Source organism: Somniosus microcephalus, chromosome 31 (genome assembly GCF_052327205.1).
Source record: "Somniosus microcephalus isolate GS21.2 chromosome 31, FLI_Smic_1.0, whole genome shotgun sequence".
In the NCBI taxonomy this organism is placed as follows: Eukaryota; Metazoa; Chordata; class Chondrichthyes; order Squaliformes; family Somniosidae; genus Somniosus; species Somniosus microcephalus.
The window spans coordinates 22,455,128-22,473,825 of NC_141017.1; the positions used below are offsets into that span (position 1 = coordinate 22,455,128).

General features: G+C 46.0%; 1 protein-coding gene across 7 annotated transcripts in view; it reads right to left on the reverse strand.

Annotated features, from left to right (window-relative positions):
• The window catches only part of LOC147097633 (uncharacterized), a 165,801-nt gene that overhangs the window by 30,087 nt on the left and 117,016 nt on the right, over positions 1 to 18,698 (reverse strand). For 6 of the 7 annotated variants that reach the window (XM_085971616.1, XM_085971619.1, XM_085971617.1 and 3 more), the window contains exons 11-13: positions 17,385 to 17,933; positions 6,630 to 7,187; positions 3,318 to 3,806 (exon numbers count right to left, since the gene is read on the reverse strand). In XM_085971616.1, the coding sequence (XP_085827742.1) occupies positions 3,318 to 3,806; positions 6,630 to 7,187; positions 17,385 to 17,933 (1,596 nt within the window). The remainder of the gene's footprint in view (positions 1 to 3,317; positions 3,807 to 6,629; positions 7,188 to 17,384; positions 17,934 to 18,698) is intronic. The other variant, XM_085971620.1, reaches the window with a different exon arrangement.

The following is an 18,698-nucleotide window of genomic DNA, read 5'->3' on the forward strand; positions in this document are numbered from 1 at the left end:
TGTGTGTGTGTGTGGTGTGTGTGTCTGTGGTGTGTGGTGTGTGTGGTGTGTGGTGTGTGGTGTGTGTTGTGTGTGTGGTGTGTGTGTGGTGTGTGTGGTGTGTGTGGTGTGTGTGGTGTGTCTGTGGTGTGTGTGGTGTGTGTGGTGTGTCTGTGGTGTGTGGTGTGTGTGTGTGTGGTGTGTGTGTCTGTGGTGTGTGGTGTGTGTGGTGTGTGTGGTGTGTGTGGTGTGTGTGTGGTGTGTGTGGTGTGTGTGGTGTGTGTGGTGTGTGTGGTGTGTGTGGTGTGTCTGTGGTGTGTCTGTGGTGTGTGGTGTGTGTGTCTGTGGTGTGTGGTGTGTGTGTGTGTGGTGTGTGTGTCTGTGGTGTGTGTGTGTGTCTGGTGTGTGTGTGTGGTGTGTGTGTGTGTCTGTGGTGTGTGTGTGTGTGTGTGTCTGTGTGTGTGTGTCTGTGGTGTGTGTGGTGTGTGGTGTGTGTGTCTGTGGTGTGTGGTGTGTGTGTGTGTGGTGTGTGTGTCTGTGGTGTGTGTGTGTGTCTGGTGTGTGTGTGTGGTGTGTGTGTGTGTCTGTGTGTGTGTGTGTGTGTGTGTGTGTGTGTGTGTGTGTGTGTGTGTGTGTGTGTGTGTGTGTGTCTTGGTAAACTGAAAACACATTTTTACTATTGCAATACTAATTATTACAGAGGTCACAAATACTGGCAATACTTGAACACGGAGAAATCCTAAAATTTTAAACTACATATAGAAGGGCGCTGTTGCGTGTTTTAGGCAATTACAACAATGCTTTGGTAAAGTCGGTCAATACATTTTAATCAAGACAATGTGGCAGAATACGATTTCTTTTTAACGTCGACTCTTTCTCTGAGGGGTTGACGGTAGTAAGTTTCTACCTAGCTGTAGCCCTCGCACTCTAGGCAATATCTGGCCTCGCTCTCCTGCTGATCTGTTTATTACCGGCCTGAATCACCCCCCAGTTTACGAGAGAGTTTGGTCATTGTACGTTAATTCTTCTCCATTTGGCCATTATCCAGCGGCGGTGCAGAACATTCATTGGTGAAGCATCTCAAGGAAAATTAACTTTAAACCGATGACTGTGTATGGAATTACATTGTAAAGTACTTGGGCTTGAAATGGGCACTTAAAACCAGGGGAAACATGAATGGCAGTAATCTCATTGCACGATTCAGATGATAAAATCCAATAATGAAACTGGAATGGCCATCTCCACCCCGAGCAGAGATTGCAGCCATTCAATCACTCCTGTCTATTTCCAATTTTAGTATTTTTTGGTGGGGTGGAGTATCTGGGTGGGAAGGGGTGGAGTGGGGGTGGGAAGGTTAATGAATGAGTTTTCGGTGACGTTTTGATGTCACCGAGTGTCACAGTGCACGTGCATGCTTTAAGTTCAATCACCACAAGCAGTGCTGTGCAGGGAGAACAGGCCACAGACAAAGCTGTGGATTATTACACGTGCAGTATTGTTTGGACAGAAAGCAGAAACATTTCAGACATCAAAAGCTGCAGAGGCTTGCTGGGCGAGACGGACTCGAAGCAATTGGGTGCTGCAGCTATCTATTTAGATATTTAGGATCAATTAGCAGTTTAGGGCCCTGGTGTAAAGATAGCTGGTTTGCACCTTTCTCCTGAACTGGTTTTTCCTACAGTAGGTTAACACGTGGTGCTTTTCAACTACAACTGCTCTCTGTGTACAAGTCTTCATTGAGAAGGTGGGGAAAGGGGGAAGGAGGAGAATGAAAAGAAAGTGCTCCCACTTCTGACTGCTATTCAGTGACCCCCCCTGCACACGTGGCCGCCACGAGCATAGAATCAGGTCTGGCGGCGACAGCTCCCACAGTCGAATAGTCTGCCGACACACACACCAAAAAGTACCGGGAGACTGCTCATGGCCAGGAATCACACCCCGGCCTGAGTCACTACCACGAAAGGAGAACACAGGAGGGGAGGAGGGAGGGGGGGGGGGAAATCAAACACCAAGCGAGACAAAACGTCACCTTGGAGGACTCAGAGTTTTGGAGTATTCGTGCAGTACAGCAACATGATTACCGTACAAAGAACTACATAACCCAGATGAACGCACAAAAAGTTGCACAACAACATAGCCTGGAGTTACATCACTGCTCTTACTCCAAGCTAAATTAGGAGCATCACAAAAGAGGGGCAGAGGGGCTATTGCAAAATCATAAAAGAAAACTTGACTTTAAAAAAATAATTGCGAAAGAATACGGGGAAAGGACCGGGGAATGCGACTAAGTGTAAAGCCCTAAGACAGCCAGCAAAAGCAGGACGGGCCAAATGGCCTCCTTCTGTGCTAGAAGATTCTATGATTTGCTAACAGGTGGTGAAAAATCAATACTCCCATCCCTCCCGCTGTCCTAGGAGAAAGGAAATAGAGCAATGGTGGGGAAAAAAAGTAGCAAAAGATGTGGAGAAACTGAAATGGTTTGCAAGTCCTGGTTCAATAAAAATCGCCCATGGTTCAGTTGAATGAGCAGAGTGACACTGCACTTAAAGATGCCCGTGTAACTAATCGGAGTGACAAAGAAAAGTGCAAAATAAAATTCAATGCGATGTACCGACGTGCATCATGGCATGCTATTATGCAATGACGGGCTCTTGTTAAAAAGGACGTTAAACAGTGGGGGGGGGGAGGCAAATATCAAAACAAGGACCGATCAAACTGGAAATCCCCTCGACTTGGCTGCCAGGTGTGTATTAATCCATTCTCTTAGGAATTTATAATTATTGACAATATGTGAGCGTACTGGCCCGCCGAGGATTTATAATGTGGGGAGAGATTCATATCGCTTTAAAAGGACATGACTGACTGACACCAATGGCCGACAATTAGAGGGTAATCTTTCAACCTGTAATTCCTCAGCTCCATCCAACATTGAGACGCCATTCAGCTGCAATGATGGATTAAATAAGGACTTCTAGAGTTGGGTGCTGCCACGATAGGAGGTTAACTACTTGCCGTTCGGCACCCAAACCACTGGGATCTGCTTTTTTTAAAAAAAAATTAAAATGACCTTTCACCTTTCTTTTAAATATAAAGTTCAAGTCCTTACTTTTGCTAGAAGCCTATATACAGTGGTTAAAACTAAAAGGAAGGGCTCCACAGGAACTGGCTCTTAAAGTGGTAGGTCAAATCTGAACAGTTGGGTCTGTCCTGATCTGCAGTTCCAACCTACGCCTTTAAGATGAGAACTCTGCACAGAAACAAGTGACCAATTTTTCTCTGTTTAAATTTTTTTTTTTTTTTTTTATAAATAGTTGCTCAAATACCGAATACAAACTTACTTCTCTTTTTCTTTGGATGTGGCTCATCGTCCTCAGATGGCATAGAGGAGCTTGGGGTGCACTCAGTGATGCCGCCATGGCTCAGATCTGTGGGAATGTAGCACTCGGTCGGAGGCATTTTTTCTGTCTCTGGATTCTTCGGCAGCGGTGAGGCCGGAAACCCCAGCTCTACTGTTTTGGGCTGCACTGGCTCCAACTTCACCGTCTTACCCCCTGGCAGTGAACACAGCTCCCCCGGCAACTCCTTAACCACAGGTTTGATGTGGTTTCTGATGGGCTTTGGAAGAGAGCGGTCCTGCACACAGTTCAGAGGCGGGCCCGGGCTAATGTTGGGCTTCTGGCGGATCCACTCCCTCAGGGTGTCTATCGGCGAGCCGTTGATGTGCCACTCAGTCACCCCGAACTGTCTGAGATGGGCTCTGGCATGGCTGGCTAAAGCTTTCCGGTTTTCAAAGTAGTGGCCGCACAATTCGCAGCAAGTGTCTGCGGCTGCAGGGGAAGAGACCAGGACACAAATCAATGTGTTAATGTGACGCTGGCTGTTGAGTGCTGCAGCCAGCTATTCAAGTCAAATGAATGTTCAACAGTCCTGATGGCAAAGACTGCGGTTTGCTCGGTGTTGGCTGAGCAAAACATTTTACAGCACAGAAGCAGGCCAGTCGGGCCATCGAGCCTGCGCCAGCACATAAATATTTTAAGCCACTTAGTCCCATTCTTTTCCATATCTTTACAAATTTTTCTTTTTCAAATATTTATCCACTTTCCGTTTAAAAGGCATTATGGATTCTGCTTGCCCCACTGTTTCTGGGAGGGCATGCTACCTCCAAACAACCCTCTATGTATATAAAAAAAAAATTCTAACCTCTCTCTTTTGGCGATGAACTTCTGCCCTCTAGTTCACAACTTGTATAGCAGTAGAAATAGCCTTTCCCCATTTAACTTATCGAAACCTCTCCATTTTGAACGCCACTATTGGATCTCTCGTCACCCTTTTCTATTTCAACGGAAAAAAGTCCCAGGAGATAACGCAGATTCCAGTGCTGGAATCTGCAGAGAGGGGCGTTATAGATTTCAGTTTGGGCTCCGCCATAGGCCCAGTGAGTAAAGGAAGTGGCCGGTGTCGTGCCAAACAGGAATGGTCTCTAAGTTGAGTTACTTGATCTTAGCCAGGGGAGCGGGACAAGTGACCTGAGCCCCCGGGCTCGGATGTAGGGAGAAACAAAAAGAAAACCAGCTAGGATTCCCGCTCCTGATCTCTACGCAGTATCATTATACAGTGACCTGTACTGGAAAGTATGTATGCGAGGACCTTGTGCAAGGTCATGGCTGGGTTCAGTTGCGATGCCCTCCATGGTTAAATCTGTAGATACCCTCGGTCTAGGGTTCCCCATGTGAAGAATGCGCACACAGAGCACCGCTCCCACCCTTAGAGCTGTACCCTGCAAGAGTTAGTGCCTTAAGGAGACAAGGAGAGAAACTGGAAAAAAACAGGTAAAACAAGGAGTGTTCTTTTCACAACTGTAATTATTTAAAGATTTTATTCCACATCATTACATGAGTGACAGCTCCCCGTTATTTCTTCTGCTTGCTTTGAATCCTCATCAGTACTATTAGAAAATACGGAATGGTGAAGATTTTCACAAGATTACACACGCAAGATGTCTGCAGTTTCAACGCCCCACCCACCCGTAACAGGGAAGGGCAGTTCCATCATTATAATCAGAAAAGACTGGGTCATGTTCAACGGGATGGAAATGCTTCCTCAGCAGATCTGATTGGAGTTATTTCCCCTCCTGTACATCCCTAATGTTAAGAATGAAGCACAGCCATAACACAGAGACTCAAAATAAAACTCAAAACTTTTCCCCAGAGTAATCAAGTCGAAGCTCCAGGTTAGCAATGCAACACCCAGAATCGAACAGATTTAGAACCCGTTAGGGGCCAATCATTTCAAATAGAAGAAAGGGAATGTTACTTTGGGAATAGAGCAGTCATCTCACCATTAGGGCACTCGTTTAAAAATGCAAGTTCAAACCAAAGTCTACCGTGTGCAGTTACTTGTCTTATTGCTAATGAGCTAGGTCCAGAAAACTTCACCTTGTTAGCGATGTTCCCTGTAAGCTGTGTGGGTGCGTGGCTGTGCAGCCATCCGGACAGGTACTGCGCAGTCCGCTCACAAGCTGTCCCGTTGAAGGTACTGCGCGTGCAAATTTAACGGTACCGCACATTTAAATAGACAGGCTGCGCACCACGGTTATATTTAGAGGGAGCATTGCTCGTTAGGTATATTTCTTGACGTGTCAGTATCCTTTCAACTGTTGCAATAAATCTTTTCTCCTGGGAAGCTGTGTAAAGCAGCTTTGGCTACTGTCCTTTTCTTCTGCATTCCCGAGGCGAGCTTCACCACGTGGCCACGTCAGTGTTCGGTCGTAGGCAAGCAACAGCATCGATTTCAATTTTGTGTCTATCATCATAATGAATTTACATTTTGGGAGGGAACTGAAGAGCGAGAGTGTGTGGACGGGAGGAGAAGATTGCTTCCGCAATCTGGTCACTGGAGCTCACAGTAAACTCAATTAAAAAAAGGACACAAATCGTAATTTTTTTTTTTTTTATTTATTTTTTTTTTTTTAAAAAGGCCTTTTTTTTGTTTAATTAAAAAAGAAACTGTCCTTTCCCTGCAGGGAACCTGCCATCCCAACCTGGTTTGGCCCACACTTAATTCTAGTCCCACACTATGTTGACTCTTAACATTTTCTGAAATGGCCTAGCAAGGCACTCTGTTGTACAACTGCCCAAGAAGGCAGCCCACCACTTTCTCAGGGTAACTAGGGATGGACAATAAATGTAACATTGCCAGTGTCGTCGACATCCTAGGAATGGATTTAAGAGAAAAAAATTAAATGGGTAACCGTGAATCTTCCCAGCTTTCTTACAACCAGGGCCAGGAACTACAGGCATCATTCAACAGTAAAACCTGGGTGTAAGTGCAGCAGTTGCAGTGTATTGCATTTGCAATGCGCTGCACCAGGGTGCAGCAAGATGCGGGCCTGTAGCTGGACTCCCTGCACAACAAGGTCGCTAAATCTCAGCTGCGCGGCTCGGAGGATGCAGAGAAGGAACGCCAAGCATTTACACCACACCACAGGGAAGAGAAACATAAAACAGAGAGGGGCTTGGACGACCCTTGGAAATGTTTTCGGTGCCGGAGGTACAAAGAGCAGTTTGTCTGTTGGTCTACTGTCGCGAGCTAAATGTGCAGCATTGAGAGAGCAAAGAGAAGGCAAAAGTATTCAAAGTAGGCTGACTTACCTATTACCGGAGTCGCTGCCATCTTCTCCTGCGGGGACCACGTGACCTTTGGCTTAAACAAGCCCGATTCTGGGGTGTAGCTGGGTTTCAATTCCAACGGCAGGCCTCTTTCATCTAGCATGGGTTTCTTTAGTGGGGCAGTCGACACAAAACCCATCGGTATCTTCTTGCCCAGTGGCGACCCAGTCGGATGGTGGTTGTTGGGTGTATAGGTCAAGACTTTCCTCGCTGGGGGCGTCAGATGCTTATGCTGCATCTCCTTGTTAACCGACGATTTGACAATCTGTCCGAACGGCTTGGAAGTGTGTTTCTGCTCGTACAGGTAGTTTTCGGGTTCCCGGTGTAGCTCCCGCTGCGCTGGCTCGTGGCCATGCGGCTCCGGCTTTCCTTTCCTTTTCATCATCTCCTTCAGCGTGTCAATGGGCGAACCATTCACCGTCCACTCGGTCACCCCAAACTGCCTCAGGTGCGACCTGGCGTGGCTCGACAGCCCCTTGCGGTTCTCAAAGTATTCACCGCAGAATTCGCAGCGGACATCCTTGCTGGGTTGATCAACTGCTGTGAAAACAAAAAGAAAAAAATAGAAACTTTACCTCAGTTTTCATTTGGAGGGAAGGAGACGAGGAAGGTGAATTTGGAGTTAAAATGGGGGGGGGGGGGCATCAAATGGAGGACTCCAAGTTTCTCATGTCACCCAGCAGCATCATCATCAACAAGCACCCTCAAGTTAGATGTAGAGTAAAGCTGCCTTTTCTCAATCTGACATTTCCATTTGCCACACCAGCCAACCTTGTGGCCTCCTGAGCCAACAAAGGCCAAAATTATATACTTCTGTAATATGGGCCTAAAGCCAGCAACTTAGAACCCATATAGCAGAGAGGAGGAAATTGGAGACATTCACTCCATTAATCAAGATTCAAAATCCAGAACCCAGGAAATAAGACAAAAAAAGCAAAATACTGCAGATGCTGGAAATCTGAAATAAAAGCAGAAAACGCTGCAAATGCTCAGCAGGTCAGGCAGCACCTGTGGAGCGAGAAAGCGAGTTCTGACGAAGGGTCATCGACCCGAAACGTTACCTCTGTTTCTCCCTCCACAGACGCTGCCTGACCTGCTGAGCGTTCCCAGCATTTTTCTGCTTTTATCCCAGGAAATAAGACATTATTGAAACATTATTGTGCCCTTCGGTCTGCAGGCATTTCTCCAGATTTACCCAAGCCCAACTGGTCTAGTGAATGCCATCTCTTCTGTTTTCTCCAGAAACAATTCTAAACATAAACAAAAGTGAGTTGGGGAGACTAAAACCTACAATCTTTTGGATGAGACATTAAAATGAGGCCCAGTCTGCTCTCAGGTAAAAGATCCCACGGCACTATTTCGAAGAAGCATAGGGGAGTTATCCCCGGTATCCTGGCCAATATTTATCCCTCAATCAACATCACAAACAGAGTACAATAGCAAAATAATGCCGATGCTGGAAATCTGAAATAACAGAAAATGTTGGAAGCACTCAGCAAGCAGGCCTGGCAGCCGAGAGAGAAACAGAGTTAACGTTTCAGGTCTGGGACCCTTCATCAGAACTGGAAAAGGTTAGAGATGCAACAGGTAGGGGAGGGGAGGAAGGAACTGAAGGAACATTCGGTGCTAGGTGATGTAATAAAACTCACTACGCACTTGGTTTGATCATAAAGCAAGGCTTTAATCAACTTGTTTCAGAACATGGCGGTCTAGTTGTACTTCACTAGCTCCTTGTCTTACAAAATGTCCCTGGCAAGCTGGGGCCCACGCCCGAGTATTTATACTCCTTGGACGGCGCCACCAGCTGGCCGTCCAGTGTTATTTCATGAGTAGTTTCTTGATGAGATTTATAACACTAGGGTAGGAGGCAGGAGAGATTAAATGTTGCAAATGGGAATGGCAGAATCATAAACAGCCTGAAAAATGGGGGCAGGGGTTAGAGTCTGAAATTGTTGAACTCAATGTTGAGTCCAGAAGGCTGTAAAGTGCCTAATCGAAAGACAAGGTGCTGTTCCTTGAGCTTACGATTATCTCACATTATCTGATCATTATCACATTGCTGTTTGTGGGAGCTTGCTGTGCACAAATTAGCTACTGCGTTTCCCACATTGCAACAGTGACTACACTTCAAAAGTACTTAATTGGCTGTAAAATGCTTTGGGACATCTGGTGATCGTGAAAGGCGCTATAGAAATGCAAGTCTATCTTTTTATGTTAGCAAGCTTACAATTTGCGATCTCTGGTACATTTAATACAGTGATCTGCGTGGAGCTATGCATCTCCTCCATCAGAATGGCGATGTCGGAGGGGAGATCTCTTCACACACATGCTCTTCTCGCCAACGCGGGTAAGTGCGATCAGTCTGCTCAGTCGATAGCATGCCCTATTCTCCAGCAAGAGACTGCATTCACCAATGTTAAGAGGGATTCCTCTCGGCCACTGTAACCTCAGCAATTTCACAAACTCCAGAGTCAGATTCATCATCCAATGGGGAACGCAAGGTAGACGCTTCAAGCGAGTTTTCACACTGTAGCCGTTCAAGAGCCTCACGGCCTCCTTCATACTGTCACTATTCAGTTCTCGACAGATGGCCGAATACTGTCATGCAAGTACAACACAGGAACAATTCGGAATGATTACCAAGTTCAAAGGTCTCCAATCAGAGGGGGCAATAGGAAAAAGGCCAACAACTACGTATGTGATGGATGAATTACACAGAAATTTAAAGGGGAAGACTAGATCTAAAGGCAAGGAACTCAACTGCCTCATACCACCCTCCATACACACACGGTGGGGTACTGCTTGTCTAACAGTTGGATAGGGACAATTCTAGGATTTGATGTTAAAATCAGGTATTAGCAATGTACCAAAAGCACATCTTTCTTCACAGCAGTGAGCAGTAACATTTAGAGAACGCGTGGCAACTTACAGATAGCATACATGGTGACTCTTGGCGCAATGCAAGATTTGCCCCTGCATCTGGCCCGGAGGAACAGCTAGAGGTCAGTCTAACAGAACATTCTCACAAAAAAGAACACCCCTCAAGGTTACTTTTGACTTCTGCCACACAAGGCGCCCCCATCAGATCTACGTATGGAGAATGTCATACTCGTGGAAAATAAATGGGAGAATCCATTCTTGAGGGTGCACCTCGTCTCTGCTCAGGAAATTTGCTGCAATATTCTGAATGGCTGCAAAAATCGCATTTGAAATAGACAATCAAATTGGGAATATACCAGTGTCAAATCTGCAATGAGTTCACTGCCGAGAGATTGAGAAATAGAAAGAAAGACTTGCATTTATATAGCGCCTTTCACGACCTCAGGATGTCCCAAAGCGCTTTACAGCCAATTAACTACTTTCAGAAAGGTAGTCACTGTTGTAATGTAGGAAACACGGCAGCCAATTTGCGCACAGCAAGCTCCCACAAACAGCAATGTGATAATGACCAGATAATCTGTTTTTTTTAGTGATGTTGATTGAGGGATAAATATTGGCCAGGACACCAGGAATAACCCCCCCCCCCCGCTCCTCTTCGAAATAGTGGCCATGGGATCTTTTACATCCACCTGAGAGAGCAGACGGGGCCTCGGTTTAATGTCTCATCCGAGAGACGGCACCTCCGACAGTGCAGCACTCCGCAGTACTGCACTGGCGTGTCAGCCTAGATTTTTGTGCTCAAGTCTCAAGATCTAGCTCAACTCATCTACGCAGCAAATAGTCTTAGTATCCATCTAGAAATGCACTGATGTGTGGATCTGGTCTTACGGAAAATGATAAGAGTATCAGTCACACTGTGTATGGATTGAGTTATTAAATTTGCCAACTGGCTCATGGCTTGGTCCATCATTCCCTGGTGATGGTACACATTCCCATGGGATAACGCCCAACATCTGAGGAAGACCAAGGATCTCCAACCATAATTCACGTTGAGCATTTGCTTTCAGACTACCAAGCCCGAACGACTGTTCTTGGCCTCTATATCCTGGACATAGGGAAAGTGCTTTGGAGACCATCACCAATGGTTGTACAGAGGCATGCAACTACAGGAAACTTTGTGATATCCGGCACCGACGGGACCGAGCTGTTGCTGTCCCATCAAAACTGCCGGACAAACCAGCGCTAATGTTAAAACATACGGAGCTTGAGCTCCGTATCTAGCAACAAACCCTGTTGCTACAGCTTCTAAACTGTCGGCCGTAGCTTGCAAGCGTCTCTGTAGCTAAGCAACAGCTTTAGCTAGACGTTGCAGAGCCTGACTGGTGAAAAAAAAAGCAACGAAAAGAAAAAAAAACTTACTGAACCGACTCCTGAATTTTGCCGGTGGATCGAGCATTCCGAACGGTTAACCTCCGGATAAACCAAAGTTTCCTGTATAACCATAAATCTGACCTCTGCCCTCAGTCTCAGAACAAACAGCATTCTGAAACTCAAAGGAAGTTGAGCATTCCAGCTGAACAACTGTGAACTGATCCACGTCCAGAGCGGTTATAAACCTAACTGCAGTTGGGATTTGTCTTCGTTTATGAGGAACTTCAGCCTCCACTTGAAATTCAGGACCCCGTGGACTGCAGAAGTTTCAGGCTGTCCCCAACAATACTTCTACAAGTCAATCATTTAGGCAAGAGCAGTTGCAGCACCACGGATAGATTGCTCTGGCTACTGTTGGACAAAAGGCTCTCGGTGATACCCACTTATCGCAAACCCCTTTGTCAAAATCTCTTTCTTTTATTGAAGTAAGTGGGAAGTCCCAGTCCCATCTCCACACATTAATTCCAAAAGCTTATCCCATATATTGGCACCAGTGAACTCTGGCGTGACTAATTCAATAAAATCTGTAAGTCCTTAACAGTCTTACAGGGCCTTCTATAATTACCACTTATGTCAATTAGTGTGACACGCGAGTGTACTTTCTAGGTCCCCTGTGCTCGCTGACCTACATTGGCTCCCGGTTAAGCAGCGCCTCGATTTCAAAATTCTCATCCTTGTTTTCAAATCCCTCCATGGCCTCGCCCCTTCCCATCTCTGTAATCTCCTTCAGCCCCACAACCCCCGCCCAGATCTCTGCGCTCCTCTAATTCTGCACTCTTGAAGATCCCTGATTATAAATCGCTCAACCTTTGGTGGCCGTGCCTTCTGTTGCGTAGGCCCCGAGCTCTGGAATTCCCTGCCTAAACCGGTCCACCTCTTTCTTCCTTGAAACCTACCTCTTTGACCAAGCTTTTGGTCACCTGCCCGAATTTATCCTTATGTGGACTGGTGTCAAATTTTTTTTTGTCTTAAAACACTCCTGCGCAGCGCCTTGGGACGTTTTACTACGTTAAAGGCGCTATATAAATACAAGTTGTTGTTGTCTATAAATTAGCCGTGTTCCGAGTGCCCATCAAAGTTTACTTAAGATGGATACCAAGGCTGGAATTAAACAGAAACTCAACTTGGACGCTCAAGGATAAATACAGATAAATTCAAAGCAATTGAGAGTGGAAAATCCAGAAACAAAGTCCGCAAAACCATCTCCGTGAAGCTCAACACCCTATACGGCCGGAGGAAATCTGACGAACAGATAAAGGTCGAGCGCAAATCGGAAACGGACGTGCCACAGATGAAGAAAAGCGGCAAAATAAGATGTTGCAGATGCATTAGCCACGTGGTTTAGTGAGAAACACACTGAAAATCCCAACTGATCGTGATATGTTCATTGAGAAGGCCGAGGCTTTTGCCGATCAGCTAGGCGCGGTAAATTTCACCAGTAACGAGAGGATTAGTGGCTTCAAGGCTCGGCGTGGCAGTGTGTTCAAGAAAATTTGCAGCAAGGGTAAATCTGCGACCTCTCTCACCTCAACGAGCGGGAAGACTTGTCCCCATGAAATTCGGCGGGACTACTATTCGGGCAACGTTTTATAACGTGGACGAGACAGCCTTGTTCTTCAAGTGCAGCCCGGACAAAACCTACTGTGTCAAGGGACAACTGTGTACGGGTGGTAAACAACATCTGTTTATAGGGAAGTCGAAAAACCCACGATGCTTTAAAAGTGTGGAATATCCAACAGTCGATTATGAGGTAGAGGCCAACGCCAAAGCCTGGATGGCATCTGCTAATTTTACACGATGAACCCAAAAACTCAATCAAAACGCCATTTGTGAATAACTGCTCAGCTCAACCTCATGTCAATGGCACGTGAGCCATTAAATTAACTTTTCTTCCTCCAAGTACCACATCCTTAATCCAGCCAATTGATAAAGGGATTATTCAAGACCTTAAATACCACTGCCAAAACTCATAGAACGTTAGCAGCCATCGACACATAAGAAACAGAAGCAGGAGTAGGCCATACGGCCCCTCGAGCCTGCTCCGCCATTCAATAAGATCATGGCTGATCTTCGACCTCAACTCCACTTTCCCGCCCGATCTCCATATCCCTTGATTCCCCTAGAGTCCAAAAATCTATCGATCTCAGCCTTGAATATACTCAAAGACTCAGCACTCGCAGCCCTCTGGGGCAAGAGAATTCCAAAGATTCACAACCCTCTGAGTGAAGAAATTCCTCCTCATCTCGGTCTTAAAAGGCCGACCCCTTATCCTGAGACTATGCCCCCTAGTTTTAGACACTCCAGCCAGGGGGAAACAACCTCTCAGCATCTACCCTGTCAATCCCCTTCAGAATCTTGTATTCTTCAATGAGATCACCTATCATTCTTCTAAACTCCAGAGAGTATAGGCCCATTCTACACCAAAGAGGAGTTCACAGAAAACCTAATGGGGCGATGCATAATTAAAAAAAATAATTGGTAAAACAGGAAACAATTCACAATTGTTTTATCTGTGCTTTCATCTGCCACCCACATGATGATGACGACGACGACTTGTGTGGATTCACAGCGGATAGCAAAGCTCTTGGCTTGCAAAAAGAGCTCATAACTCCTGATGTTAATATGGATGCAAATGAGCAGTGTGTGGCAGCACTGGCAGATGAATAAAAGAAGGGTGAAGACGCCGAGGAGCCTAACAACAAAGAGTCCAACGACGCCAATATTCCGCATGTGGGAAGGATTGTAGAGAGTTATTTCTCAATCGGAGCCATCAGAGGGAATGGAAGAGACAGCTAAGTATTTGGATAAGCTACAAGCGCTAACCCGAAGAGAACAAGCGTCGTGTTTGAAACAGTCTACTGTTAAATGACTATTTTTAAAAATTAAGTTAAGGAAAATTGATGTAAATACTAAGAAATTTTAAATTCTGTGTCAGAGATGATATTTTATATATAAAGATCCCCAACATGTCGACATAAGTGAGTAGGACTGTACTTTGTTTGTGACATACTCATGCTGTATTGAATCTCAAGTACTTTTGATGCAATGTTTTCTTTCTCGCCCCCCTTCAACGGGTTATCATCCAAAGTTCAGGCGAGATTACATGCTCAGTACAGGCTGGCTATTTAACTGTAGAAGGCAATCTATCACCCAATCCCATTCTCAACTCACATCCGCTTGCATTTTCCAGCAGCGATCACTACGTACAAAATCCAGAGAAGTCTTGGTTGATTCCCCCCCCCACCCCCCTCCGTCCTAGCTGAGGGATGCTGAGGCAAAGTGTTGGGACTCCGCCGAGACCAGCTAAATCAGCACAGACCAAGGATCAAACCTAAATCTTTCCCGAGCGGTTGGACGATTCCATACTGAACCACAATCTCAAGCTCCTTGGCAAATTCTCTACATGTGTCTTTTGCAATCCATGCCCATAGGGGCCTTTCCAAAAAGGAATTGTGCTCGAGCACAAAAATCTAGGCCGACACTCCAGTGCAGTACTGAGGGAGTGCTGCACTGTCGGAGGTGCTGACTTTTGGATGAGACGTTAAACCGAAGCCCCGTCTGCTCTCAGGTGAACGTAAAAGATCCCATGGCACTATTTCGAAGAGGAGCAGGGGGAATTCTCCCCAGTGTCCTGGACAATATTTATCCCTTGATCAATGTAACAAAAACAGATTATCTGGTCATTATCACATTGCTGTTTGTGGGAGCTTGCTGTGTACAAATTGGCTGCTGCATTTCCTACATTACAACAGTGACTCCACTTCAAAGGTGCTTCATTTGCTGTAAAGTGCTTTGGGACGTCCTGAGGTTGCTATTTAAATGCAAGTCTTGCTTTATTTTTTCTTTTGAGAAACTGTCAGGCGGTTTTAGAACTTAGCTGCCCCTCAAAGACTTGGAAGCTCTGCTGGTCTGGTGCATGTTGAAGTGCTTCAGTAGTTCCCTTAAACTCACCTAAAGGTTCACTTGTAAACCAGAGATACACAGCAAGGCATGTTTATGGAAAAGGATTTACTGGGCAACAGAAGGCACCCCCCGTGGCCTACTTCTGAGGTGCAATGGTTCACATACCCAAGGGCCTAGCATGTTTAAAAAAATCTGAGCCACTTGTTAACCATCAATCAACGTTACTAAAAAAAAAGTTACCTGGTCATTTATCTCAGTGCAGTTTGTGGGACCTTGCTGTGTGCAGATTGCTGCGGTTTCCCTATATTACAACAGGGACTGTGTTCTGAAGTGCTTTGGGATGTCCTGGGAAGATGAGAGGCACTATACAAATGCAAATTCTTCCTCTTCCTTTTCCGAGGTGGAATGGGGTGGCTCGTTCCTATCCCGGACTGGGAATTTACCAGGCTTGCACAGCCGGAAGGAATGCTCCCTGGGCACCTAAGTCAGCAGGCAACTCCACTAAAAGTGAGAAATAAGCAGCGCATTCCTACAACCAAACTCAATCTCCAGTGAATACATCAGCCACAGCTGCCCCGCTAAGTAAATGTTGACCAAGATCAGCGTGCAAGACTGGCGTACCAGTGCTGACCAAACCACTAACGTACTGGCTGCAAAAAGCTGTAGCCAAGTTTGCATTAGTCAGACTGTAAAGCTAACCCCTGTGTACATGGGTTCAAAAGAACCAGTCTCCGTCTGGTAGACAACGACGGCTAGCAGAGCGATTCTTTCGTTGGAAAAGTCTATTCTTATAAAATGCTAGCCAATGCTCTCATTGAGAGCCAAGACGGTCTAAATAGAGCATTTGCAATCTCTAAGGGCACCCTGCCGACTAAGGATCGGAGGAAGTTCAGCTGCGAGGTCAAGGTGAGGGGGTGTGCCTTTACCCCAGAGACTAAGGCCCATGTTGTAATAGCAAATATCATCCGGTAATACAGGCCTATCCCCAGCCATGACAATGTACCAGCCCTGGCTCACCACGATCAGTTCCCTGACCAACTACATTTCTCTTTTGACCAGAAGCACTTTGTTTTGAACTATAGAGCCAAGTCCAAAAGTTCCACAAGGTGAAGCAGATGAAATGCACAAATTTCAGCCTTTACAGCATCGGAGACGTTCTTAGCAAACCCTTCTCAAAATGCAGGCAAGTTTGCACCCTTCAAAACTGGGTGCCTTGTACAACGACGGAAACTGTCCCTTGCCCGAAGTACGTAAGGCAAAGCACAGCACTTGAAATCCAGGATGGGCATTTATGGAAACCAGCTTTGATTGGACTCATTACACTTCCCATACTTAAAAAGTCCACTGTGGAAAAGAATTAGGGCTGAGAGAGAATTTCTGAAGTTACTACCCCGCCCCCGTGAAAAACAGCAGCAGTGTCGTTTGCCAACAGGAGAAAAAGACGAGAGGATGGAATCTGAACCCAGATTTATAATGTACCTCAAATCACATGATTCTCACGAGGGAGGAGAGCAATGTTCCAGTTAAGCTGCGTGGCCACGCAGTGGTCTGGAGCTCCCGCGCAGGCCGCTCGCCGGCTTTTCAATTGGAATAACCGCGCATGCCCGAACCTTTGGGCAGTGCAACCACTTAAAGGGGCCGCGCAGCCAAAAAATAATTACAGGGAACGTTGGTGGAGAGTAAGTTTAAAAAAAAACGGAACAGTGATTTCCTCCACTGGATAGATACAGACTTGACTGACACATACAAGGAAAATAAAGCAGTGAAAGATGAAAGTCAGAGTTCCGCTAATGAGCCCTGTAAAAGCAAAGGCATTGAAGATTGTACTGTATATACTTTATATAAAAAAAAGACGCACAGCACCCGAGACACATCTGGAAGTACTCAGCACGGATAGTAATTTTTGAGAAATAACTTCTTTAACATTTACTGTTTAAATGTTGTGTGTGTGCTGCAGTTAAAAATCTTCCATTTGTTTTAAGTTAAAAATGGACCACACACACACACACACACACACACACAGGAGGGTATAAATAATTAAAAAAAACTGTTTACATTTCAGGCGTGCAGATTTTAAGGCTCTGTGCGCACGGTGAAAAGCTATTTCTGAAATCTGCAAGCCCTCTTTTGGACTTCTCAGAGAACGGAAAGCAGGTGTGTTTTTCTCCACTGCTCTGGGTTGGTATGTTGTGGTATTTGGTGCGTTACTCCACTTCAGCCATCAGGTGGCGCCACTGAGCAATACAAGTACTCCAGTGGCAGAGACTGATTACTGCAATATACTGTACAGCAAAGAGGGGCAGGGAATTGAAGAGGTAAAATAATTAAAGACGGAGAGCAGATGGATTCATACAACCGCAAGATTGATTTATAAACATTAGCTGAAGCCTAATAATCTTATTAGCCCACGGTTGTCTTAAACTCAAACTTCGAACTCACTTCCAAGTAATAAGTTAAATTTTCTGCGTGACCAAAGTAAAAATACACAAAACTGTCTTAGCAACAGAGAATTAAAAAACCTACTTAAATGGAGAGGTGAAGTATCTTCTCGGAGAGGCCACATTGGTTCTGGTAAATAATTGTTGCTCTTCAGCGAGGTTGCTGGCTCCTCGGGGTTGTATTCGATTTTGAAAGGTTCTTGCTTCACTTTTTTCAGCGGGGTTGGTTTCATCTTTTTCAGTGGCGGCGGGGAGAGAAATCCCCCCTGCACCTTTTTGGGTAGGAGCGATCCTGATGGGACCTGCCGGACGGACGGAATGGTCAGGCTGAACTTGGACTTGCCCGGAACGGGCGAGAAAGGATCACCTGGCAGGGCCGGCGTTGGCGATTTCATGCCGGTCGCCGCCGGTTTCAAGGGCATTTTGAGCCCGGGCGTGACGGGCGAGTCAAGGGGGTGCATTTTCCTTTTCATCAGCTCCTTCAGCGTGTCTATTGGCGAACCATTGACTGTCCATTCGGTCACCCCGAATTGCCTCAGGTGTGACCTCGCGTGACTTGACAGCCCCTTGCGGTTCTCAAAGTAATCTCCGCAAAACTCACAACGTGTCTCTTTGCTAGGCGCTGAATCAATTGCTGTAAATAAAACAAAGGGGAAATTGCAATGAATATTTTTTTTTAAAAACGTTCCCCCTGTAAACTGAAAGTGAAATTGTTCGGCCCACTTTAGGTCTCCTTGTGCATTAAACTTTTCCTTGACTGAGAAGGTGCAACCAGGTGAGAGGACAATGCTACTTAAACTAAGCGTGGGAAGAAAATGGCTCGGGATACTATCATTCATTGCCAAAGGGAAACACTCAGCTTTCACTTGCCACACCCTGGGTTTGGTACAAGGCTATGTATGGAAAGCTGACAGCTGCCATGATGTGCAGTATCTTAATACTCTAACCTGGTCACCAGGTCATTACCCCGCTAAAACTCTTCATCCCCCCCCCCACCCCCAACTCTCCTCTGAATGGCATGGTCACAGCAGCAGCCTTTTGAGTCCAATTCCACAGATAGCAACAACCTTCTGAAAGCTCAAATCCTTTCGGACGGGACGAGGCCCCGTCTGCTCTCTCAGGTGGACGTAAAAGATCCCACGGCACTATTTCGAAGAGGAGCAGGGGGGGGGGGGGGGGGAGAGTTCTCCCCCGGTGACCCGGCCAATATTTACCCCTCAATCAACATCTAAAACAGATTAGCTGTTCATGATCACACTGCTGTTTGCGGGAGCTTGCTGTGCACAAATTGGCTGCCGCGTTTCCCCACATTACAACAGTGGCTACACTTCAAAAAGTACTTCATTGGCTGTGAAGCGCTTTGGGACGTCCGGTGGTCGTGAAAGGCGCTATATAATAT